At 39.5% G+C, this 25617-nt stretch overlaps 1 protein-coding gene across 4 annotated transcripts in view; it reads right to left on the bottom strand.

Moving 5' to 3' along the window:
- Positions 1-25617, bottom strand: part of RIMS1 (regulating synaptic membrane exocytosis 1) — a 463886-nt gene that overhangs the window by 270467 nt on the left and 167802 nt on the right. For 2 of the 4 annotated variants that reach the window (XM_024133005.3, XM_024133006.3), the window contains 2 exons: positions 5003-5216; positions 3028-3039 (listed from right to left, as the gene is read on the bottom strand). In XM_024133005.3, coding sequence (XP_023988773.1) covers positions 3028-3039; positions 5003-5216 — 226 coding nt within the window. Of the gene's footprint in view, positions 1-2964; positions 3040-5002; positions 5217-25617 lie in introns of those variants that run through there. The other 2 variants (XM_024133047.2, XM_055087651.1) reach the window with 2 other exon arrangements.

The following is a 25617-nucleotide window of genomic DNA, read 5'->3' as shown; positions in this document are numbered from 1 at the left end:
ATAAAGAAGATGTGGTACATATATACAATGGAATATTACTCAGCCATAAAAAGAAACAAAATTGAGTTATTTGTAGTGAGGTGGATGGACCTAGAGGCTGTCATACAGAGTGAAGGAAGTCAGAATGAGAAAAACAAATACCGTATGCTAACACATATATATGGAATATAAAAAAAAGGTTCTGAAGAATGTAGGGGCATGACAGGAATAAAGACAGATGTAAAGAATGGACTTGAGGACTCGGGAGGGGGAAGGGTAAGCTGGGACGAAGTGAGAGAGTGGCATGGACATATATACACTACCAAATGTAAAATAGTTAGCTAGTGGGAAGCAGCCGCATAGCACAGGGAGATCAGCTTGGTGCTTTGTGACCACCTAGAGGGGTGGGATAGGGAGGGTGGGAGGGAGATGCATGAGGGAGGAGATATGGTGATATATGTTTTTGTATAGCTGATTCACTTTGTTATAAAGCAGAAACTAACACACCATTGTAAAGCAATTATACTCCAATAAACATGTTTAAAAAAAATTTAAACAGGCTGTGGGGAAATCCGCAGTATCCCTATATATTTAGGCTTCAGAGAAGTCTTTCGATGAAATAAAAATTATCATTTTATCTCTGAGAGTGTGCACTTTGCACTTGAAGCATGTAATAATTTATAATGAGATTATTTTATACATGCGTCAAGTGCAAAGTGATTCTTCGTGACAAGCTGTTTTCTTTATAAGTACACAATCTCCCAAATTGCTAGAGGTGATTTAGGCTAAGAGTGAAGTTGTAAAATAAAATATTACCAGGCTGCAAAAAATGTGAACATTAATACATTTCACTGGACTCAGTAAAGAAATATTTATGTCCTAGCTATCCTTAGGTCTTCATATCATATACACTAGTATTTTAGTCACTTTATTCACCAATTTAACAAACTAAGTAGACCTCATCATTATTCTATTGAACAAGATGGAGATTCCTTTTAGGAAAGTTTTATTCATCCTTATTAGTCTTTGCTTTCCTCTCATAAAAGCACCCCCTCCACACATCTGTAAATTATAATTTCTCTACAAAAAATAAAAGATCTCAAAGGAATAGGGAAAGAAATAGCAATGAAGTACTTTGCTTAATACTTGGCTATTCTCTTTAACACAACTAAGACAAAATCTGGCTTCAGTTTCCTTGGACCAAAAAGGAAATTCACCGTCAACCTCAATCAGCTAATAAGCATTTTAATGAAATTTTGATGAAGTACTTAAACATAAATGGTAGATATATGTGTTCTAATCAAAGTGAAGATAATAATTGAAAGTGATTGTATGTTACAGGTTTTTTCATTCTATTTTTGACTGACAACCATAAAATCCCCCTTAATTCTTATTACAGAGTCAGTAATCATAAAAGCACAAATACCCTACCTGTATGGGAACAATCAATCTGGCCAGCCCTATGGGAGTAGCTGAAGTCTGCACAACACCAGCATTATTTATGTACTTAAACTTTTATTCTTTAAAGGATTTTAAAATTACCTACATTTCAAATGTAGACTCATCCAAAGAAGTGTTCATGAAACCAAAAGTGTGATAGTCTAATTATGTTTTTTTTTCCTAATACAGTACATTACACGTATCCCCTGCTTTTTAAAATTTCCCTTCACTCCACTTTGCTTTTACGAAAGACCTACACTAGTACCCGTTTTCACTAAATGAAAGAAATCCAAAGAGGATTTTCACTTTTACGAAAAAAGGTGCAACGTGAAAATACCATTCTGTGTTTGTTTTGGATTGAGCTGTTATAGAGGTAGTACACACCCAGAGCAGAGAGAGCGGCCCTGCCAAGCTCCTTCCCCGGGGACCACACTCAGCATCTCAGCATCCAGCCACCACAGCTTTGAAATGTGTCTGTGGGCATCTGTGCCTTATCTGATTTATTCTGTGCATTCGTTAGCAAGATATGTCCAGAGGTAATTGTTTCTTCCCTTTATGCCATTTGGTCTTACAAAAGGTTTCATAGAAAAATCTCTGTTTTCAGATAGTGGGGGAAACCTGTATTGCATTAAAATAATAGCCCCTAAAATGATCTCATGTACCACCAATGGTACAGGCAAACACATTTAGTGAAAATAACTACCCTATATAATTTTCAACCTGATTTCTTTTTCATAGAAAAAACTTATGAACATATACTAACAACAAGTTTAAAAACACAAGTTAATGTTCAACTTAATGTCAGGCTTGCTGCCTACACACTGCAGTATGTAATCTAAACTTTAAAACAGTTGAACAGAGGCAGCTGAGTTGATAGATTGAAGCCGAAATACTCATTGCCCCAGTCTCATGTCGGGAAATTGTAATTTACACCAAATGAAAGTGTATAGTATGTCTGCAAAGGACAGGCTGATGTAAGATTCCACTTGTCTCCTATCTTACTGAGTACACCCTCTGTGATTTCCAAGGCTGATAAGAGTTAAAGGTGACCTTTTACTTCCTAGGGAGTGATTTCAATGCATGAGGGAGAAGAAAAGAGCAAAACTGTGGTTCAATATGACAACTCTGCTGCTTGTGTTCTATAGAAAAATCATTTTCTTCTGAGCTCTTGATTTTAATTTGATCCACTCTCTCCACTAAATTAGTACATCCCATTCCTTCTGCTGTAGAGTTTAAATCACCCGCCATGCATCCAATGGGTGATGAGAAAGGTAAGGCCCATTAGACTTTATTGTTCCTGAAGGCAGATGGATCATCCTCAAAACTCAGGGAGCTAAGAGGACAAATGAGTTTCATAATGATTTAAATTATGTTAAAATATCACTGTTCCCATGAACACAAACTACCCAGACTTTATCTATTAATATAAAACTCTGTAATGCTCCCAGATGTTCGTTTTATTTTTCAATGAGAGCTACAAATGAGCTCTTCCTAGCATGTAATGTCTTTGTGAAATATAGTGATTAACAACACTAGGTGAAACATTCACTTAATAAAGTTCACAGCATTGTAATAACAAACGATAGAAAAGAAATCATGGATTCTAACCACTTTGTCCTCCTTTGGGAAAGCATCCAAGGAAGCAGAGTAAAGAGAGAGGGAAAAGAAGAGAAAAACAAAAATAAGGCATATATTAATAAACAGATTTTAAGAAAGCAATCATGTGTTACTTTAAAGTATAAAAGCACAGGTAGTTTGAAAAGTAAATATTTATTCTTACCAAAAAATAGTCACTGTTCAATCTTTCGTTGAAAATACACATATACTACTGATCCTGCTATATGTTAGGTACAAAAGTTGGGCACTATAATTTCAGAACTTTTGAGAACTTGGATTATTAAATCTACATTTAAATCATTCTTCAGAAAGAAAACTTAATTCATTACCATATTTAGTCCACCTATTATTGAAAAGACATATTAAAATGCATAAAATTTGAATGAATTATTATATCAAATTACTCTTAAAATGTTTATAGTTATGAATTGGAAAAATCTAAGAATGGGAAGTGTTTGTAATAAATAAAAATGAGAAAAGAAATCTGTTAACCACTTAGCCATAAATTATCCCACAAGGAAGATTTATTCATTACAGGTATTTCAAAATTTACAATGTCACAGGAAAAAAACAACTTTATACAATTTTATGTCCTTTGTCCAAGATTAAATATTTTAAGTTGTGCTTTGTTTTGTTTTTTGAATATTTTTTCCAAGATTGAATGGGTTTAGTAAAGATGGATGAACTACATTAGGCCTGCTTGTCTGCTCAAAAGCATAGGTACCTCTTAGCTCAATTTCCTTTAAACCCCTCTCCTGTTTAAAATATGAGTTTGATTCTATGTTATTGGCTTGCCTCAAACCTAGAATGTGAAGTTAAAAGCATTCAACAGCTATGGGCACTCAGCCCATTTGCACCCTACCGTTCCGGGTCAGCACCATTTCAGATTGGACAGCACCCTTACTGAGTGAGTTGTTAAATATTTTGAATACCATCACAGGTCTCATTCCAAAAAGTGTGTTCAAGAACTAAAGAAGGGAAATTTAACAAATAGGTCCTGTGCACTTTTTATGCACCAGACACGATCTCAATCCAAGCTTGTTCTGGAAAGGCTTTAAGGTAGCATACGAGGATTAACTAAAACACATAACTTTTAGGAGGAAAAAAGAAAACTTATGTGGCCGTAAGAACGGAACATAAAGAAAAATTAAAGATGCATAGATTTGAATTGTTTTAATTATCATAACAACGATATGCATTACTTATTACCATATAGTTTCATAGATAAAGAAGCTGTTGTTCAGAGAAGTTAAGCCTACAAAGAAAATAGTAGGCTCATCTTAAGTTTAATAATGCATCTATTTTACTAAACGTCTTAATTCCCCTAGGAGAGATTTTAGAATAATACCCTACTTACAACTCAAATACACTACCAAAGAATACAATGTTGATGGGTAGGTTCACTTTAATTTTAACTGTGATTTTCCAAATTGGGAAGATATAAGTGTAAACCACCACTTTCCCCCCCGAAATTAAAATTTTGACACACTCTTTAAATATCCAAATAATTTTCATAAGACTTAGTTAGCACTCTTTTCTTTTTTTAACATGATAGCAAATTTGAAGTTACTCTCACAGAGGCTAATTATTGCTTTATACATGATTGCATTGGGTTAAATTTAATGCCACACAATCTACCTTGATTTTATCTTCGTTCAATCTGAAACATACGTTGCAGAAACTCGAGGTAGGTTGTTTTGTTCTGCTTTTTTTGTACAAGAAGAATTGGTGGTAACACGCTTCAAGGGTTTCATAATTCACGATACTAAATCTACATTCACTACTTCCTTCAGACAATAAACTTACTCCCACAGGTAATCTGTTGGTGTTGAATGGGAATCATTTATCGAGATACACACATACAGAAAGCCTCTTTTATGAATTATCTGCCTCGCTCGTCCCCTGCTCTGGTCACGGGGGAGGCGGGGCGCATCCACCTGTGCGCACCGCGGGCGGCTCTACTCACGTTGTTGGACCGCAGGGACACGCGGCCCCCGCAGCGCGCGCAGAACTTGGTGCTGCAATAGGAGCACAGGTGGCCGCAGCCATCGGCGAACTTGGTCTTGTGGCAGATGCCGCAGGTCGGAGCATCGTCTTTGTGCTCACCCTGGTAACGCCGTGCTTCTTCCCCTATTTTTCTCACTTGTTCCTTATAGCTTTCGAATTGTTGATGCAATCTCCTGGGCAGAAGAGAAAATGCGAGCAAGCTAAGGGAATGCTGGAAACGGGAACAAAACCACTTTTTCGTAGCAGAAGAGACGTCTAGCTTTTGAACTGAAGCAAAACATACAAAGCCACTTTGCCCCCTAACCTTACCACCAGAGGTCAGAAATGTATTAGCCTGTCTTCTATTATGCCTATTAGCACTGAACCGTATATCATTAGCCTCTATGTAATCATTCCATATACTTTCCCAACAGTGGAATTCCTGTATCCACTCCGTGCCTCTGCTTCTTTGACAGGTGACTTTCTAAGTATTTTTGACTGGGACGCAACATCTGACAACCACAATCATGTGTATATAAGGCAAACGTTACACAAGATTCTTAGCCTAACTCTGTAGAATGTGCTCTGATATTTTTGTCTTATTCTGTTTGAAGTTTAATACAGATTACTGTTTCTAAAAAGTTTGGCAGAGTAAATTGGTCCCAAGACCCATGGTTGAAGCATGATGCGTACTTGGGAAATGACTATTTTAAACTACACTGCTAGGCAAGCTGTCTTCCACGAAGTATCTTCCTTCACTTCCATTCCTGGAGACACTTGTGTGGCATCAAGTACTCCACACAGCACACAGACTGGACCGTTTATATGTATATACCTATGTGTGTGTGTATATATACATATATGTTACAGTTGAGCTAGCTGAGATCTGTCGCATCACAAGTTCTAAACCATACCTTGCAAATATTCAGATGTTTACATGTCCCACTTTTGCTCGATCTCTCCCAGGTCATATGTGTGAGAGTTGCTATTACTCTTTATTGATAACTGCTGGACTGCGGGCAACTACATTTGTTGAGGCAAAGCATTTCCCCAAGAACATTCACACTTAATATGACTGAGGTTTCCTCCGCGCCCCATCAGTCCAAACCCCTCTCTCTCAAACTGCTACAAACAGAAACGGTTCCATGTCCTGTACAGAGCACCGTGACAGCCGGTGATTCTCCAGAGAAAGGAAGCCTTCGTTTTGTTGATGAGAACTAAGAAAATTGTCCCGGGCCTAACAGTCATTGGCTCTTACACCAAAAGGGAAACTCGCGGGACAAGTCTAAGCAGATGTATCTGTGTATCTAAGCTCATTTGCTGGATGTGAGTTTCCCCAGGGTCAGAGAACACACACGCTATTGTCAGTTAAGGCAGTTAGCGTGATGCTCCACATGTATAACTGTGGGGAACTGGGTGGGACTCCCTGGAAACTGCATCCAATAAGTGAAGTCCAAGCGCTGCAGTGTTTTTTTTTGTTTGTTTTGTTTTTTTTTTTTTTGCGGTACGCGGGCCTCTCTCTGTTGAGGCCTCTCCCGTTGCGGAGCGCAGGCTCCGGACGCGCAGGCTCAGCGGCCACCGCTCACGGGCCCAGCCGCTCCGCGGCACGTGGGATCCTCCCGGACCGGGGCACGAACCCGTGTCCCCTGCATCGGCAGGCGGACTCTCAACCACGGCGCCACCAGGGAAGCCCCTGCAGTGTTTGAAGTACTGGGATTTCATTATATTTTCCTTTTAACATCAACAGCTTTTGAGCAGAACTTTAATGATTACTTTAAAAATTCTGTAATCCCTTTCCTGCTTTGCCAACTGACACTTTTTTTTCTACTTTAATTCTCATAATTAAAGCAAACATAGTTGCACTAGCACATAAAGTAGTTTAGAATCTGAAACCCTTCCCAGTTTAAAGGCCAGCTAATTTCAGTTCAGAGAGGATACTGTGATATTTTATTTAATGCATGCAAGAATATCTGATCAATTTATTGAAGAGCTGTTTGACCCATTCCAAAACGCTGAGCAGACAGGGAGTGCATGAATAAATATTTATGGTGAGAACCACCAAGTCAAACATATTTAAATTTTATATATATATATATATATATATATATATATATATAAATGAGAAGGAGAAAGCTAGGCTAAAGAAAAAGCTTCCCTATAAACGTATAATGATACAGAACATGTTTTAGTTTGGGTGCTGGCAAACTTTATGGTAAAAGGCCAGTTTGTAAACATTTCAGACTTTGTGGGCCAGGCAATATCAGTTGGCAACTACTCAGTTGTACTGCTGTAGCAGGAAAGTAGCACAGACAATATGTAAATTGTAAGCGTGGCTGTGTCCCAATAAAACTTTATTTATAAAAAAAGATGGTAGGCCAGATTTAGCCCGTGCACCTGGTTGTCAACTCCTGATTTAGTATATGATTTATACTAAGGCATAACAGCTTGAAAATCAAAGTCTTTCTGACTTTTAAAAATTCAAACATAAAGGACTTTTATCCATCCTGTAGGGTCCAATCAAAAGGCATTTGTTTCAGGAAACCTTTGTACAATATATTTGTGCAGGGCACTGAGCACTGAGACGAAACCTTTCTCTAATGCAATCTCATAGCGTTTCCTCTGGTCCCTCACAGGCTACGTAGTATTATTTCTACCATATATTATTACTGTTTCTGTACATGACACTTCTCTTCTACCAAACAGTAAATAGTGTTAGAAATGCACAGTTCAGCCAGCTAATAAAAACATACATCCCCTTAGTAGTAGCTGATACATCTTTGCTGAATGGAAAACTCATATATATATAAATATGTTTTTTAGTCCGTCTTGAGAAAAAACAAAAACAAATGCGTTTATACTGAAGACTAAATATCCTGGAAAATCTTACTGCCAAAAATGCTAGAAATGCTGGATAAAATATTTAAAAAGATAACTTTTAATTCATGTTTGAGCTGAGGAGAGAGTATGGAGTTCCTCAAAGGAGAAATATGAAACGGGAGCAGTAATTCCAAGATGACATAGCTCTGAAGCTGACAGCTGCCCTGGGGACATGAACGGAGGCTCTGTGAGCAAGAACTTCAGTTTTAACTTTTGTACATGTGACTGAAAATAAAAATTCCAGTTAGGCAGCCACCAAAAATAATTGAAGTACAGTGTATAACATCCAAATCGGGAGATAGAAAAACACGGAATGAGAAAAAAGTCAATCCAAAGAAGATAAGAATTGAAACAAACAAACACAGACAATTAGAAATAGAGCATATGATGGCAGAAACAATCCAACATATCAGGAGTCACAGTAAGTGTAATGGACTGCAGCATTATGAAAAGACAAAGTTCATCATGTTAGACTTAAAAAATTCAGCTAGGGCTTCCCTGGTGGCGCAGTGGTTGCGCGTCCGCCTGCCGATGCAGGGGAACCGGGTTCGCGCCCCGGTCTGGGAGGATCCCACATGCCGCGGAGCGGCTGGGCCCGTGAGCCATGGCCGCTGAGCCTGCGCGTCCGGAGCCTGTGCAGAGGCCACAACAGTGAGAGGCCCACGTACCACAAAAAAAAAAAAAAAAAAAAAAAAAAATTCAGCTAAATGAGGTTTAGAAGAGAAATACCCAAACTATAAAAGCACAGAATCTTTTAAATAAAATGATGGAAAAATATATACCAGGGAAAGAGTAACAATAACAAAACAGCAACGACAGCAAAACAAAACTGGTGTAATACGTAAGGCAAAAAGCATTACTTGAGGGGCTTCCCTGGTGGCGCAGTGGTTGAGAATCTGCCTGCTAATGCAGGGGACACGGGTTCGAGCCCTGGTCTGGGAGGATCCCACATGCCGCGGAGCAACTAGGCCCGTGAGCCACGACCACTGAGCCTGCGCGTCTGGAAGAAAGCCCTCGCACAGAAACGAAGACCCAACACAGCAAAAATAAATAAATTAATTAATAAACTCCTACCCCCAACATCTTCTAGAAAAAAAAAAGCATTACTTAAAGAGGGTGTTACTATTAAAGAAGTGTTCATTTCATGTTGTATGTGACAATTCTAAACTTGATTGCATATAATAACATATAAAGCCAAAACATTGATAAAACTATTAGGACAGAGAAATCTACCGTCAGAGTAGGATATTTTTACACACCTCTCTCTGTGTGGTTGACAGATCAGAAAGATCAAAAATAAATAATGATAGGGAGATTTGAACAACACAATGAACAAGTTTCTATATGTATATGTATATATCTGTCCAGTAAACTAAACTTGTTTTAACTTGTTGAGTGCAGCAAACATACTGAACAATAAATGTACTCAACAAAATAAATATTTTTTCATGGAGATAAGAAAGTTTTCCAGCTGTGGGCCTCAAAAGTAATAGAAATGTTTTATTTCTTAAGCTGCATGGTGAATGTATAATGTATGTTTTGTTCTTTTTCTTTATGCTTTACATATATGTTACATAATACTCCTATATGTATGAAATATTTTATATTATAAAGAAGGAAAAATTTAGTTCTATCTCATTAGGTATCACTGGCTAACAAATGACTGCTATTAAAGAATTGAAAAAGTGAATGTATTTGACAGCATTAAAATCTACAGAAGAGTTGACCATTTATGGAACCTAATTTTGAGAAGAAATGCGTATGTTTAACCACATAATGACTTTATGAAGTAGACAGTATTATTATTCCTGTTTTATTGAAATTAATTTTGTTTGGGGCTTTGCTTTATTTTCTACCTGAATATATCATTCTAAATTTGCATACTTTAGTAAAAGAATGAAATTAGGACATTCTCTAACACCATATAAAAAAAAACAAACTCAAAATGGCTTAGAGACCTAAATGTAAGACTAGATACTATAAAACACCTGGAGGAAAACGTAGGCAGAACACTCTTTGACATAAATCAAAGCATTATTTTTTGGATCCATCTCCTAAAGTAAAGGAAATAAAAGCAAAAATAAACAAATGGGTCCTAATCATACTTAAAAGCTTTTGCAAAGCAAAGGAAACCATCAACAAAATGCAAAGACAACCTACTGAATGGGAGAAAATATTTGCAAATGATATGAATGATAAGGGGTTAATATCCAACATATATAAACAGCTAATACAACTCAACAACCAAAACAACCCAATTAGGGGCTTCCCTGGTGGCGCAGTGGTTGCGCGTCCGCCTGCCGATGCAGGGGAACCGGGTTCGCGCCCCAGTCTGGGAGGATCCCACATGCCGCGGAGCGGCTGGGCCCGTGAGCCATGGCCGCTGAGCCTGCGCGTCCGGAGCCTGTGCTCCGCAATGGGAGAGGCCACAGCAGAGGGAGGCCCGCATACCACACACACACACAAAAAAACCCAATTAAACAATGGGCAGAAGATCTGAATAGACATTTTTCCAAAGAAGACACACAGGTGGCCAACAGGTACACGAAAAGGTTCTCAACATCACTAATCATCAGGGAAATGCAAATCAAAACCACAATGAGATATCACCTCACACCTGTCAGAATGGCCATCATCAAAAAGAACACAAATAACAAATGCTGGAGAGGATGTGGAGAAAAGGGAACCCTTGTACACTTTTGGCGGGAATGTAAATTGGTGCAGCCACTGTGGAAAACAGTGTGGAGGTTTCTCAAAAAACTAAAAAATAGAGCTACCATATGATTTGGCAATGCCACTTCTGGGTATATATCTGAAAAAACAAAAAAACACTAATTTGAAAAGATACATGCACCTCAGTGTTCATAGCAGCATTATTTACAGTTGCCAAGACATGGAAGAAAGCTGCACATCCATCAACAGATGAATGGATAAAGAAGATGTGGCATATATACAATGGAATATTACTCAGCCATAAAAAGAAAGAAATTTCGCCATTTGCAGCAACATGGATGGACTTGGAGGACATTTTGCTAAGTGAAATAAATCAGACAGGGAATTCCCTGGTGGTCCAGTGGTTAGGACTCGGCAGTTTCACTGCCAGGGCCTGGGTTTAATCCCTGGTCAGGGAACTAAGATCCCGCAAGCTGCGTGGTGTGGCCAATAAAATAAAATAAAATAAGTCGGACAGATAAAGACAAATACTGTATGATATCACATATGTGGAATCTAAGAAATACTACAAACTAGTGAATATAACATAAAAGAAGCAGACTCACAGATATAGAGAGCAAACTAGTGGATACCAGTGGTGGGGGGGAGGGGAAATACAGGGGAGGGGGAGTAGGAAGTACAAACTCTTGGGTGTAAGACGGGCTGGAAAGATGTACTGTACAACATGGGGAGTACAGCCAATATTTAGTAAGAACTGTAAATGGAGTGTAACCTTTAAAAATTGTATAAAAATAAAAAAAATTAAAAATAAATACATAAATAATTTCACATACTTCAGATCTTATATTGAGCTCACACAAAGTATGAGAATAAATGCAGATTCAACTTGCAAATGAAAGTGTTTCTGGACTCTGGAAAGCGCTCACGGGGAGGAAATGTCCATTTTTGATCGTGGCTAATTGATGGTATGTGAAAAAAGCTGACTATGGAAAAGCAAAAGGTCTGCCGATGAGCTCAGTCATGACGCTTTTACAGTCCCGCTCAATTCTACTTCCCCTCATTTCTCAGCTCCTCTACGGTATTTATTCCCAAAATTGACTTCAAGCGACTGTGCCCTTCTGAAAGACTCAAAAAGTTATTCTGGTGACTTGGGAACCCAGTGATGGTCCGCTAAGTGCCGGTACAACTTAGACCGTGGGGTCTCCCAGGCCATGCTAGGTGCACGGGAAGCAATGACTCTTTCCCCAGAGGCCACAGCAAGAGGGTTGGTGAGATGAGGCTTCTTGACTGGGGTCTGAGAGTGAGGTCTCCGGTTCTCGCTTTCTCCATGGGATGCCTTAGAGGGGCGTTCTCGTCCAGTCTCAACAAAAGTGGGGAAAAATCCAGCCCACAGAGTAGTTCCTAAGGACGAGAGCCACCGGGGGACAGAGCTCTCCTCCCAGAAGGATGTACCCAAGTGCCTCGCCCCACAGGCATCACTCCAGACCCGGCCAGGACTCACACCCTCCTGGATGCCACGTCTTGGTGGCCTGGACGCATCTGTACCCTCTTCTCGTGTGCATTTAGAATTCTTTCTTGGTTCCAGCAATGGGCCATGTTCATATGACTGGTTTGGATATCACCACAGGGAAGATCGTGCTGTTTCTCAGCACAGAACTCATGTTACATTCTCACACCTCTTTCTTCCTGGGCTTCTTCCTCTACCTATAGACGGGACTCCCTTATTCTGCAGTGAAAGAAAAAGCCCAACCCAAGTCCCCATCAACCTCTCTGACTTATTTCCCAGTGTACTCCTCCTTTTTACCAGCAGAAATTATGAAAGAAAAGCAGGAGGGAAGGCAGGGAGGGAGGGAGGGGCAGCCTTCATAACTCCCACTTCTTCAAAATCTACTTATTCCATAACCCCGTGCAGTGCTCTACTAAACTATCTCTTTAAAAACCAACCTTCACGCCCTTTTCTCAACCTGTATTCCCCTCACATCACTCTGATATCACTCACTGTCAAGATGTTGTCCTCATAATAAAATTTGCTCTTGGAATCAGGATACTGGTACTGAAACCATAAATAGTATATTTATTTTTTGTATCTGATGTTTTAATGCTTTAATCCATATCAAATATGTGCCAGTGTTGTATTATGAATAATGCATGGAAATTCATGTTTGACTATATGGTATTACAGTAAATGCAGGACTGCAAATGTAGAATCTTTTTGTGAAACTTATCTGTACATTTCAATTTTAGAATTAACAAGATATTCTTATTGATTAGCAAGGTTGACAAAATATATGATCACAAATCTCCGATTTAAATTTTCTACAAAGAAAATGGAGGGCATTCTAAAATATGCAATGCTATCAGAAGAAAAGCATTGATATAGAAACCTTGGTTTTCTCCATGGATGTGATTTTTTTTCCCATTGTTTCACTATGTAACAATCATTGTATTATTTTAATATCTGTGTACTCAATTCAAGAAACTCCAAGATTCCAGCTGTAAACAAGTTGTTTGGGTGGTTAATGGCACATATTTGAAGGAAATAAAGATGAATGCCTATAGAACTAAATATCATTCTCTATACATCTAAAATATAAATATCATCCTGGGAATTCCCTGGTAGTCCAGTGGTTAGGACTCTGTGCGCTCACTGCCATGGGTGCTGGTTCAATCCCTGGTCAGGCAACAAAGATCCTGCAAGCCACTTGGTGTAGCCAAAAAATTTTCCAAAAAAAAAAAAAATATATATATATATATATATCATCCTATAATGCAAAATAAATCATTTAAGTGGGAAGTTATTAAGAACATCCTTACCAGTTAATGCGTATTTGTTGATCACTTACTATAAATAGGGCACACAGATAGAGGCCGAGTGACTGGTGATGGGGGCATGAAGAGGAATGTCTGTAATTGACACGGCGCCTCATTTACTTCTGTTTTGTGTTTCTCCTTCCTCCAACCCCAAAGTGGTCAGAAGCTAGAGGACCAAAATCCCACCTTTCTTCCCGGCTCTCCTTGGTGAAGTCTAGGCTACATTTTTCTGCAGTAGGAAGGGATGGGAACCAGTGCTTTGAAGTTTCAAAAGCCAAAGTTACAGGTCCCGAAGGAAGGTGAGGGCTTTCCCCAAGAGGAAGGGAGGGGCAGAGACCAGAGCAGTTTGCATGTAGCACCTGAGATGGAGAACTGCTTTGGGACGTACATACAAGGGTACTGAGAAAAGCAAGCATGGTCTATATTTCCTTTCCCAACCTTGGCACAGAACACATACAACAAGGCACGATCAAGGGGCCCATGCTAATAGTGATGGGGGAGTTAAAGCCAGGAGGGTTCTTCTGAGAAGGCTGGATCGTTTGAGTGCCTCCAAAGACCTGGGGGATGTACGGGAGGGAGCCCTGACAGTGACCGAAATTAAACACCGGCTAGCCTGATACCCTGGAGGCTTGTTTTAGAAATTTTTGACATCAAACTCTATTGTTGAAAAACTCACACTAACCTCAACTCTAAAGCACACTTCTTGACTCCAAGGTATGTACACTGTGCTTAGAAGGTAAGTTATATGTAAACATAAATTAGCAATTTACGGCAACATATATAAAGAACGGAAAGAAATTGTGTTTTAGAAAATAATAATTCTGGGTGAAAGGATCAGGGAGATTTATTTGGCTTAGCTGGTCAAAAACATTTTCCTAGATGAGTTGGAACTTGAACTATTCTCTGCAATAATAAAAATCTGGCTCATGGTGGTATTAATATAAGTACTTAAGCAAAGAAATAGGAAAGCAGGCTAAGATAATAATAAAGTAATTATGAATGCTCCTAAATATCTCAGAAATGTAGTTGAAACCAAATCACCTTTCAGAGTCTTTGTGTATCAGCAAACAGGCATCTACTGTGTATGTTCTAGTGAATGACAGCCTGACAATTATACATAACTGACCATGAAGTCAAAACACAGGTGCAGTTAAAAAATGGTTTCTTGGTCCCAAAACACAATTGTCCCCTTTTTCGTGAAACTGTCTCTTTGATTCTACTCTGTAACAGAGGGGCAGTAAAATTCCAGTGCACTCCAGTGGTGACTAATTTAAAAAAAAAAAAATGATGCTTAGAGAGAACGGTCCCTTGTGTCAGAATTGAGTTGAAAATAAAAAACATCACAGTCTTTTAAGCAAAAAGGTTAAGTCATAGAATTTGGTGCTACAAAACTGTTGGAAAGGGGATAGAAGTGGGTTCTGGGTCTGATCTCCAGGAATGCTCTCCAAAACAAAAGCATAAAACCAGCTACTGAAAGTTCCTCAGCCAGGAAGCTGTAAGAACAGGGGTCCCGGGCCGCACAGCAGGAGGTGAGCGGCCTGTGAGCTTCAGGTGAAGCTTCCTTCATCTGCCACTCCCCATTGCTGGCATAACCGCCTAAGCCATTCCCCACCTCCGTCTGTGGAAAACTGTCTTCCATGAAACCAGTCCCTGGTGCCAAAAAGGTTGGGGACCGCTGCTCTAGAATCAGAAAGCCACAGTGTCCAAATGGCTGGAGCCCCACCTCCTCAGCTGAGATGCTCTTGTCTGGACTCCACCACCACAGTCACACTGAGCCGCTAAAGAGACCAGCAAGATCAACGCCCAGGTGCCGCGTGGCCCTCCATTAACTCAGGTTCAGTTCAAGTCTCAGGCCCGTACATCGGACTAGGGGATCCTAAATCACATCAAGGGTTCCAGCTGCAAGAGAATCCATGCAATTTAGTTGTTAGGTTTCTGGCTTCTTCATAATACTCCCTGGAAGGAGTGTGGAACAGAGGTTGTGAGGGCCAGTGTCCCACGTTATTTACAATCCTCTGATTTAGGTCAAATGTCTTAATTTCTTCCACTGCACCTGAAGTGAGCAATAGCTGAGTCTAGGAATTCTCATTCACCTTCGTTCATTCCCTCTCCCTCTCTCCCTCTCTCTCCCTCTCCCCCCAAACACGAAGCACCCCTAATGCCCACTATAGGAAACATTTAGCCTCCATCAGGAAATTTCTTTTGATAGATGCTGTCCCCTAAGAAACTCACATACACATATATGTATTTGTGTCTGTCCAGTCCTTTTCATCTAGTAAACAAATTGCAAGACCACAAATCAAGGTAAACCTCAGACTCAGATAAAAGACACACAGACAATCAAACAAACACAAAAAAACCTTCCCTCTGTGGTGATGAGATGCACAGCCCAATCTACCACCTGTGATGCAGACATTCTTATTCCTAGCTTGCATTATTTCATCGACTTTTTAACTAAGCTCTGGCCAATGGGTTACCTCACTCTGGTTCATCTTTCCTACTGTCTCATAAACTGAACGAATCACGTCAATCGGCTGCTAAAATATCATTTCTAAGGTAGTCCCTTCCTCACCCTGGGATCCAAGGTAATTCTCCTTGTTCCCAATTATCTACCAGCATCTCTCACAAACCCTTCTCATATACCTTAGACCTACCATTGCATCAGATTTTCTCCCTAGTTACCAAACACAGTCGAATCTTACAAACATCAATTCAACAAACATTTATTGAGCTCCAACTGTGCAAAAGGCACTGCTTGAGTCCCTGGGGGTACAAAGAAAACAACATAAGAAGATATGAGTTTCACTTGATTTATTACTTTATTTAAGGCTTTTTGATAAATGGTTCTTTTGGTAAAGATAAATGATTCAGATAAATGATTCAGATAAATGATAAATGGTTCAGAAAATGGTTCTTTTCTTTTGTATATGGAGATCATCCTCCCTACAGTAGAGATTATTTTTTTCTCTTCAAAGCCTAATGTACACTGTTGGTAGGAATGTAAATTGGTGCAGCCACTGCGGAAAACAGTAGGGAGGTTTCCCAAAAAACTAAAAATAAAGCTACCACACGATTCAGCAATCCCACTCCTCGGTATACATATCTGAAAAATACAAAAATACCACTAATTTGAAAAGATACATGCACCCCAATGTTCATAGCAGCACTACTGAGAATAGCCAAGTTATGGAAGCAACCTAAGTCCATCAAGAGATGAATGGATAAATAAGAAGTGATATATATCACATCTATCTATCTATCTATCTATCTATCTGTCTATCACCTATCTATCTAATGGAATATTAGTCATAAAAAAAGAATGAAATTCTGTCATTTGCAACAAGGAATATGGACCTAGGGAGTATTATCCTTAATGAAATAAGTCAGACAAAGACAAATACTGTATGATATAACTTATATGTGGAATTTAAAAAAAAAACAAATTAGTGAATATAAGAAAACAGAAAGAGACTCACAGATATAGAGAACAAACTAGTGGTTACCAGTGGGAAGAGGAATGGGGGAGGGTCAGGATAGGAATAGGAGATTGATACAAACTACTATGTATAAAGTTAATAACCTACAAGGATATATTGTGAAGCACAGGGAAATGTAGCCACTATTTGGTAATAACTTTAAATGGAGCATAATCTATAAAAATATTGAATCACTATGCTGTTTCCCTGAAATATCATATAAATAAACATAAATATAGTATTGTAAATCAACTATACTTCAATTAGAAAAAGACATCATGCTGAAATCTGAAAAAAAATTGTAATGTAAGTTGATCATGAAAATAAAACTTGATTTATTTTAACAAAATGTAAACTTCTAGACTCTATTCACAAAATTAAGAAAGGTTTATGATTTGCTATTATTCTTGACTAAATTAAGCATTTTTTTTGTTACTTAGAGGAACGACTAGTCTTGGTTAAAATGTGTAAATGTATTTTTGAAAAGTTTCCAGATTATATTAAACATATATAATGTAACAAGCTGTTTACAGGTGTTTGGCACATGTATTTCCTTTCTTCAAAAGGAAATGATTACAACTGCAAATTCATATAATTCAAGAGAGATTACTTTCACAGCAGTATATTTTCCTTCCAGCCTTGAACTGCCTTTTGCAACTTGAACCCCTACCAAGTATCATAAACCTTTAATTTATCAATAACTTAATCTAAATTTACTTAGGTTAATTTTTCACTGATCTGTAGGACTACAATATGCTAATTCTCTATATGACCATGTTAGCTTTCTTTTGATACAAGTTCGAATTATCCTACATTTCACCTTTGTTTTCTTTTTCAACCCTTGTGAATGGTTCCTGACATTTAAGAAATCCAGGTGTGGGGAATTCCCTGGTGGTCAAGTGGTTAGGACTCCAGGCTTTCATTGCGGAGGGCCCTGGTTGTATCCCTGGTCGGGGAACTAAGATCCCCCCAGCCACGTGGCACGCCCCCGCTAAAGAAAGAAATCCGGCTGTACGGATTTGAACCAAGCCCCTTGCTTCTTTGCTAGGACTTGGGGTTTACAACTTTGGAATCACTTGAACCCCATTTTCAGAGTGAGAAAAGATAAAGGAAAGATTCCAAAACCTGGTTTTAAATGGAAATATTGAGATTTAGGAAAATAGAGACACAGGAGGGACTTTGAAGATCTCTGGGGACAAGGCTCTCATTTTATAAATGGGAAAACCTAGGCCCATACTTTAAGTTACTTACATAAGGTCGTAAAACTGGCTTGTGATAATTAGGTACTGTATTTCCAACTTTCCACTATGCCTTCCTATCTTCAGATGCTTATTTGAATATGGCTGAAGGAATGGAAAGTTATCGATTTGTGAGGGACGTTTCCTTGGTGTTCTCAAACCTAGTAGGTATCAAAATTATCTAATGGGCTTATTAAAATGCACCTTAAGCTCAGGTGCTTCTGAGTCAGTAGGTGTGGGATAAATCCCAGGAACCTGACCTTTAAATTGTCAACCCAGGTGATCCTGGTGTAGATTATCTGAGGACTATAATATAATAGAGATCCCTACATTAAGGTTAAATTAGAAAATGAAGGCATTTTTTTACATACATCCTTCATCCTTCATATCACTTGTTAAAAATAATCTTCATCACATAATTAAATTTTAATTATAAATGCAAAATTTGGAGGACTGCTAGTGTGAAGATATGCTGAAAATGTAACTATTACGTTATATAATTTAATGTGATATCCACCACTGTTTAAAACTTACAATTCTGGGCTTCCCTGGTGGCGCAGTGGTTGAGAGCCCGCCTGCCGATGCAGGGGACACGGGTTCGTGCCCCGGTCCGGCTGGGCCCGTGAGCCATGGCCGCTGAGCCTGCGCGTCCGGAGCCTGTGCTCCGCAACGGGAGAGCCCACAGCAGTGAGAGGCCCGCGTACCGCAAAAAAAACAAAAACAAAAAACCTTACAATTCTATGAATCACAGATATGTACATATTAGGATTTGTAGGTTTTAAAAATAATCATACTAGGGGCTGCGGGGAGAGAGGGAGAACTAGGTGGAGCAGAGACGATTTTTAGGACAGTCAAACTGCTCTGCACGATATTATAGCGGTGGATACATCTCATTATACATTTGGTCAAACCCGTAGAATGAACAACACCAAGGGTGAACCCTAAGGTAAACTGCGGACTCTGGGTGATGCTGATGTGTCATTATAGGGCATCACTCGTAACAGATGCACCTGGGGGGGATGGGGGATGTTGATGATGGGGGCTGCCCCTCGATTTTGCTGTCAGCCTAAAACTGCTCTACGAAATAAAGTCTGTAAAAAACTTTACTCTCAAAGATAGGTTGTAATAATACATACATAAAATGAATCTATAATACATTTATATATATATATAATACTATACCTATTCTAAACATTTCAGTAATTCAGAAATTTACCCCAGATATTGTTGAGTAATTTAAAATATTACTACAGGTGAAAAAAATATTTTCCAGTTTGTGTTTAAAGACCATGTTGAGTCTTGAAAATGAGTATACTTTTTACTTATTGCAAATGTCCAGCAGATGGCACTAAAGATTTTTATTTTGATCAATACACTTAATTCTTGGTTGTTGAAACTGTTTTTCTTGAAAATGTTGAACGTGTTAAAATCAAACTAGACCCATCAGCAGGAGGTATAACTTATTAGAAAAAAAAATGTGTTTTCAGAGGTAGCTGGAAAAGAACAAAAGAGAAATGTATAAAGTGTTGCAACTTCTGCTCTTGTGGAGGACCCTCATTCCACATGCCCTTACAGAAATTATGCATTAAGGGTTTTGTCGCATATTTTTCTTCCTTGTTCGTTTTGTTTTGTTTGTTTGTCCTCCATTTAGCACTGTTAAAGATGTAGTTCACCCAATCAGCATCCCACAGGGTTCTGAAAGCACAGAGAGATGACACTTAGGAGAAATAAGAGCAGAGCTGATGATTAGCTGTGAGTGTTTTATAGCTTGTTACTTCAGTCAAGCATTTATTGTTAATTCCGTTTTCACTTTACCACAGGAGACCACTCCTGAGTAAGCATCAAGTGAGCATCTCAGGACACAGACGGCCCCTCGCACATGTTAAAATTTTTGTTCCACTTCATCTCCCAAGAAACAGCCTCCCTGTGGTTCCTGAACGTTGAGTCCCTGCGTGTGTAGAAGCTTGTGTCTCAGGGCCTAGAACTATTCCTTCTAAATGATGGGATAATATCACTGCTTTCTAACACGTGAGATATACCAGAGGCCTAAACCTGAAAACTGTGCCCAAGAGAGAATCATTTTTATACTTTGATAAACAGGTTACTCATTTAAGCCACTGGGGGAAGCACATAATTTCGTCTGAAATCTTTTTCAGCATTTTAAAAAATGTTCACTGCTAATTCACACAAACAGAAAAAGAGAAAGGAGATCCTAAAATCTGATATTTTAAAAAGGACTATTATCATTAAGGCTATTGGAACTGAGAGATGTAGACTGTCTGGATCTCAAGCATCCTCGATGCTCTGAAACGGTGACTGGATGAATGATACATAGAAAACTCCTAACATGTCAAAAGTCATTTTCCCTTTGGCTTTTAATGTCTGATAAATTTATGCACACTGAATTTATCCTTCTTATTAGTGAGTTAACCAAGTTTTGCTGCTTGTTCTTTTGAATGATAAAATATGTTCTGGGATATGGTGGCTAAGGGGAACCTTGCAATGTAACTTGGACATATACTACCTTACACGTGTAATATGCGATCAGAATAATTCCTTTAAAATGTTAACGGCTCCACAAAGCTCTGTAAGCTTCTTTGCTTCCTAGAAACAAAAGAGCCACAGAAATAAGTGAGACAGGCAACATGCTCTAATTTGCAGACACCTAACGAGTGCCTCTGTGAACAAGTCCTTCCAATGGTCGAGGTTAGAGGTTACCCACCCCAGCTATCAGGTCTCTGTTTGGCCGCCAGTAACTCTCCTGTCTTGTCTGGTCAGACATTCAGTCTCATCCCTAGAAAGGGTGTGATGAAGTCATGCCAACCCTCCTCTGGGTCTGGAAGGGAAATGGATTACCTGCTTCTTGCCCCAGGAAGTGAGGACACCAACATATTTCTCTGGTTTTGAATTTCACACACATGGGTGTGGGCCAGTACTTGAGGAAACAGCAGAGACAGAGCCCAGGTTTCCTGGGGCCAGATTCCTGGGTGCAGATCTTTCCTGGGCTCTTTCTTGTATCAACTCTGTGGCCTGGCAAGTTATTTAACAGTCTAAGACCTCACGTTTTCATCTATGAAATGGGCTTGATAATGCCTACCTACTTATGAGGTTGTGAGGATAATAAAAACAGCTAATACGTGTAGAGTACTTACGGAGGTATGGACACTAGTAAGTACTCCATAAAATACTGTCTCTTTTTATAAAGCACAGAGAAAATAGTGAACACAAATCAGATAAAGCATCTGTTTCTGTTCTGTGACATCTAACATTATTTTTTAATGGATTACAATATGTAAGTAGGATTTAGAATGATAAAATAAAGTAACTAGGTTGAGTTCAGATTTTTAAAAGCAGCACCAGCAGATACCCTACTTTTAGAGCCTAAATTCAATATCTGAGGACAAAGACATTTATTCCAAAAAGGCTGCCTTTTTTCCATTTTTTAAAAGCAGGGAAATATCAATACAAGCTTCCCGGATTCTACTTGCACAGTATACCGAATTAGTCAGCCATCATTAGGTACCGTATTTTCTAAGCCATTCTGGAGTGCATTTCAAGACAAGTGACAAGATGTAATTTCCTCCCCATTATATTTGCTAATGGTGACATCTGTTTTCATCCTTTAATTAAAATACATTGTTAATATGCATTTAAGATTTAATGATAGTCTAAATAATATAACAGGTGTTGTAAATAACAAGTTCTTTTTTACCCATGAAAGGGAGATCATAAAGTAGATGGTTCACATGGTTTTGCAAATGTAGAAGCTAAAATTCCAGAGAATATCAGAATAATTTTTAATTTATCCAAATGTATATTGACTCTGCATCTTTCCCCTGTGACCTAGAACCCTGACCACTATTTAATCAACTCCAGACATCTTCTACCCTCACCAGCCACTGCCTAGGAATAATCAAGTCTATTTTAAAACTTACCATCTTATGTTATATTTAGAGGCTAAAAATGTGTCATAATCAGCTTTCATTAATCACAGTGTGCACAAAGCTAGAAACAGTCCATTTTACTCTTCATAATATTGCATTACCTATGAAAAACTTTGCATAGTATCAAGGTACTTTAAACTTGAACTACATTTAATTGAATAGAATGTGGACAGAAAATCTTGCAGTTTTTGTCACTGCGATCATCCATCAAACTAAGCATCATCTAACTTCAGCTCAACCATCTGTTCAATATTGCAGAGAATGCTTTGCTATACTTCAATGATGAGTAAAACCTTACTCTATACCTTTTTGGGTTATTGCTCTTGAGTATTTAATTTCCTCTGATAAGCATCCAAAACTTAAAACCGGGGTCCCATGCTCTCTGACGCACTCAGTGGTTACTCAGTGGTTACCAAGTCCTGTAGAACTGGAAATCAGTAAATATTTAGAGTTGAACTGACCTGGAAGCTATTCAGTGGAGTGGGCCAGAAAGTCACCTTGTCATTCGACAGAGGAATCCACTCCTTTTCCTTCTCTTTAAATTGTGTGACTCTGTACTCCTCTTCGGGGTAAACCCAGAGGCATAACTGAAAATATTGTAGCCCTAGGATCCCACCCCTGGGCATATATCCAGAGGAAACTCTCATTCTAAAAAGACACATGCACCCTAATGTTCATTGCAGCACTGTTTACAGTAGCCAAGACATGGAAGCAACCTAAATGTCCATTGACAGATGAATGGATAAAGAAGATGTGGTACATATATACAGTGGAATATTACCCAGCCATAAAAAAGAATGAAATATTTGCAGCAACATGGATGGACCTACAGATTATCATACTAAGTGAAGTAAGTCAGACAGTGAAAGACAAATACCATGTGATATTGCCGATATGTGAAATCTTAAAAAAATGATACAAAGGCAGAGTTTTATTTTCATGACCATAACGTGGTTTCTTTTTCTTTCAACACTGGTTCTCGGGTTGCATCTTCTACTTCGTGCTGTACAGCTTTTCTCAGCATCGATGACAGTTATTGCAGAATCACATGTGAGGAGCATTCAGCTTTCTGATGCTGAACAACACCCAAGGAAATTGTCTCTGAAGGAATTCCCGCATCCTCAGAAGGAGATGCAGAAGTATGATGATAGATCGTCTCGCGGTTAAAAACACCCAAACTGATTAGATGCCCCGTTGGAATCAGGGGTGAAGCACCACCCAGCCCCCCCCCAACCTGCCTTGTCAAAGCTGGCAATTACTGAGGCATCAAGGCAGGCCTGAACTGATACACTGACTCACTTTAGAATTATCAGAACTTTCATTTATTTTGTATGTTTTATTAATACTGTGTAGGCAATGTGACTACACAATAATCTCAAGTCTGGAAATGTCATGTTAATACGGTTCCCTCAGCTCCCTTTCCCTTTTCTTGCTCCGGGGTCAAGCCCCATGGTCCCAACTTTCGTGTCCCTGGCAGGAATGACAGTCCAGATTATACTAAATGGTTCTGAGAATGTAGGTTCTGTGTGGAAACAAAAGCAAAACAGCTCTAATTTTAAACATTTTTAAAAATATGCTTTTTTCCTGGTGTTTGTAATAGAATCCACCTTCCTTTGGGTTATTTATAGAAACTGAAACTGTGGTGTTCTGAGAAAGTTAACTCCCTCAAATACGTTCAATGCCTCAGTACGCACTGTGCGTGTGAATGCACGTGCATGTGTGGTCACCCGTGTTAGATAATCCAGGATATCACAGGCCTCAGGGGCTTCATTTTAATGAGTTTGCCTTTTGCCATGCTGTAAATATTGATACAGGAGGAAGGAAGGGGAAATTGGTCCAGATGCCAAAGACATGCTTCTTCAAACAATCCCTTATATCAGCTTCTGTTTTGTTTTGGTTTTTGTTTGTTTTTTTTTTGTTGGTTTTGGTTTTGGTTTTATTTTGTTTTGCTCTGCTTTGGCTTTGGCTTCTCCTGAGTCTGGGAGAAAGCTAGAGGGAGGGTCTCAGCCGACAGGCAGTGAACTAAACAAACCTGTCCCAACCCCCGAGCAGACACTAGTGAATCCATACAGATGCCTGTGGTCCATCACAGATGGGCCTTCACAGAAGGTCTCAGGTGGTGGCACCGGGGAAGCCATAGGGCCTCTGCCTCGTGGGCTCTGGGCGTGGCTGCCCCCATCACCACTGGTTTTACAAAACAGGTACCCTTGCCAACGTGACCAGGACATTTTCCTCAGTAACTAGGCGCTCTGCAAGAGGGACAATACATGAGATACCAGGCAACGGAACTGGGAAGAGAGAGAGAGCAATCCATCTCAGTGTGACTACAGGCGAAGAGGAAGGAAGCGGTTCATGTTAATTACTCACATCTAAAGCCCAGTGTGTACAGTATGTCTCCTGCCTAAAAATAATTTAAACAGCCTGGCTGGGAGCACCGCTAATTTGTCTCTGTGTGCACCTGCAGCTCACCTGTCCCTAGAATCTGTGTAAAACGACACTGCGAAGGCTGCTTTAGCCACACCATCCCAGCTCCTCCAAGGGATCCGATCGCAGGCTTCATGTGTAAATACTCTTGGCTTTAACCATACATGAGTTATATATAGTTTTTAACAGATTGCTTTCAAAGCCCAGACGTTTCTGGTTTTCATTTGAGTGTTGAATACCCTCGTAGTAAACAGACGGACAAGGGTATGAGACAAGGAGTTTTATAAGTTCTAGCAAAGGTGGCTATGATCTAAGGTGAAGCCATCCTCTTCCTTTAAACTCCTTCCTGAGTTTATGAGGCCGGGAGAAGGGTTTCACCCAAGGACCCCGAGCAGCATCTCCTGGGTAAGGGCGGGACCACCAGATCAGAGCCAGGGCTTGAGCAAAGGCTCCGCCAGCGACTTGGTGGGTGGTGTGAACGAGCGATAGGGCCTGTCTGTAAAGGTAAAGTGAGGATCCTGTTAGCCCTCACGCTTGTAGAGGGATGACCTAGTGCGTATGTGATGCAGACATGACCCTCGGGGAATCCGCAGCGCTTTCTCCCCTTCCCCCTTTCTCATCAGGAGGGTTGCTCCTTACTCCGTGTTCCTACAGGGAAGGGTAGGAGCGGGTGATGGAAGGACCAGTAAAGGAAGAAGACGTGGGTTTCAGATCCGGTTTTGCCTCTCGCAACGGGGGGAATTTCAGACACAGCCCTGAGCACCGCTGAGCCAGGCTTCTTTATCTCCACAGGAATGAGAAACTCAGACCACTTAGAGCCATCATTCAGCAATCTGTAAGCTCAGCAGATAATGAGTATCTACTACATGCCAGGTGGTATTAGAGGTGCTGGTGATCGAAACAGAAACACAACTACGTCTCTGTTCACGGGGAACGTGCATTCAACTGAGGGAGGCAAGTGTGAAAACACAGTAAAAAGAAGATGTGGCACATATATACGATGGAATATTACTCAGCCATAAAAAGAAATGAAACTGAGTTATTTGTAGTGAGGTGGATGGACCTGGAGTCTGTCATACAGAGTGAAGTAAGTCAGAAGGAGAAAAACAAATACCGTATGCTAACACATATATATGGAATCTAAAAAAAAAA

This window comes from Physeter macrocephalus, chromosome 10 (assembly GCF_002837175.3).
Source record: "Physeter macrocephalus isolate SW-GA chromosome 10, ASM283717v5, whole genome shotgun sequence".
NCBI classification, from domain to species: Eukaryota; Metazoa; Chordata; class Mammalia; order Artiodactyla; family Physeteridae; genus Physeter; species Physeter macrocephalus.
Note: the sequence above shows the minus strand (reverse complement) of the source record. Positions and strands in the feature narration are given on the sequence as shown.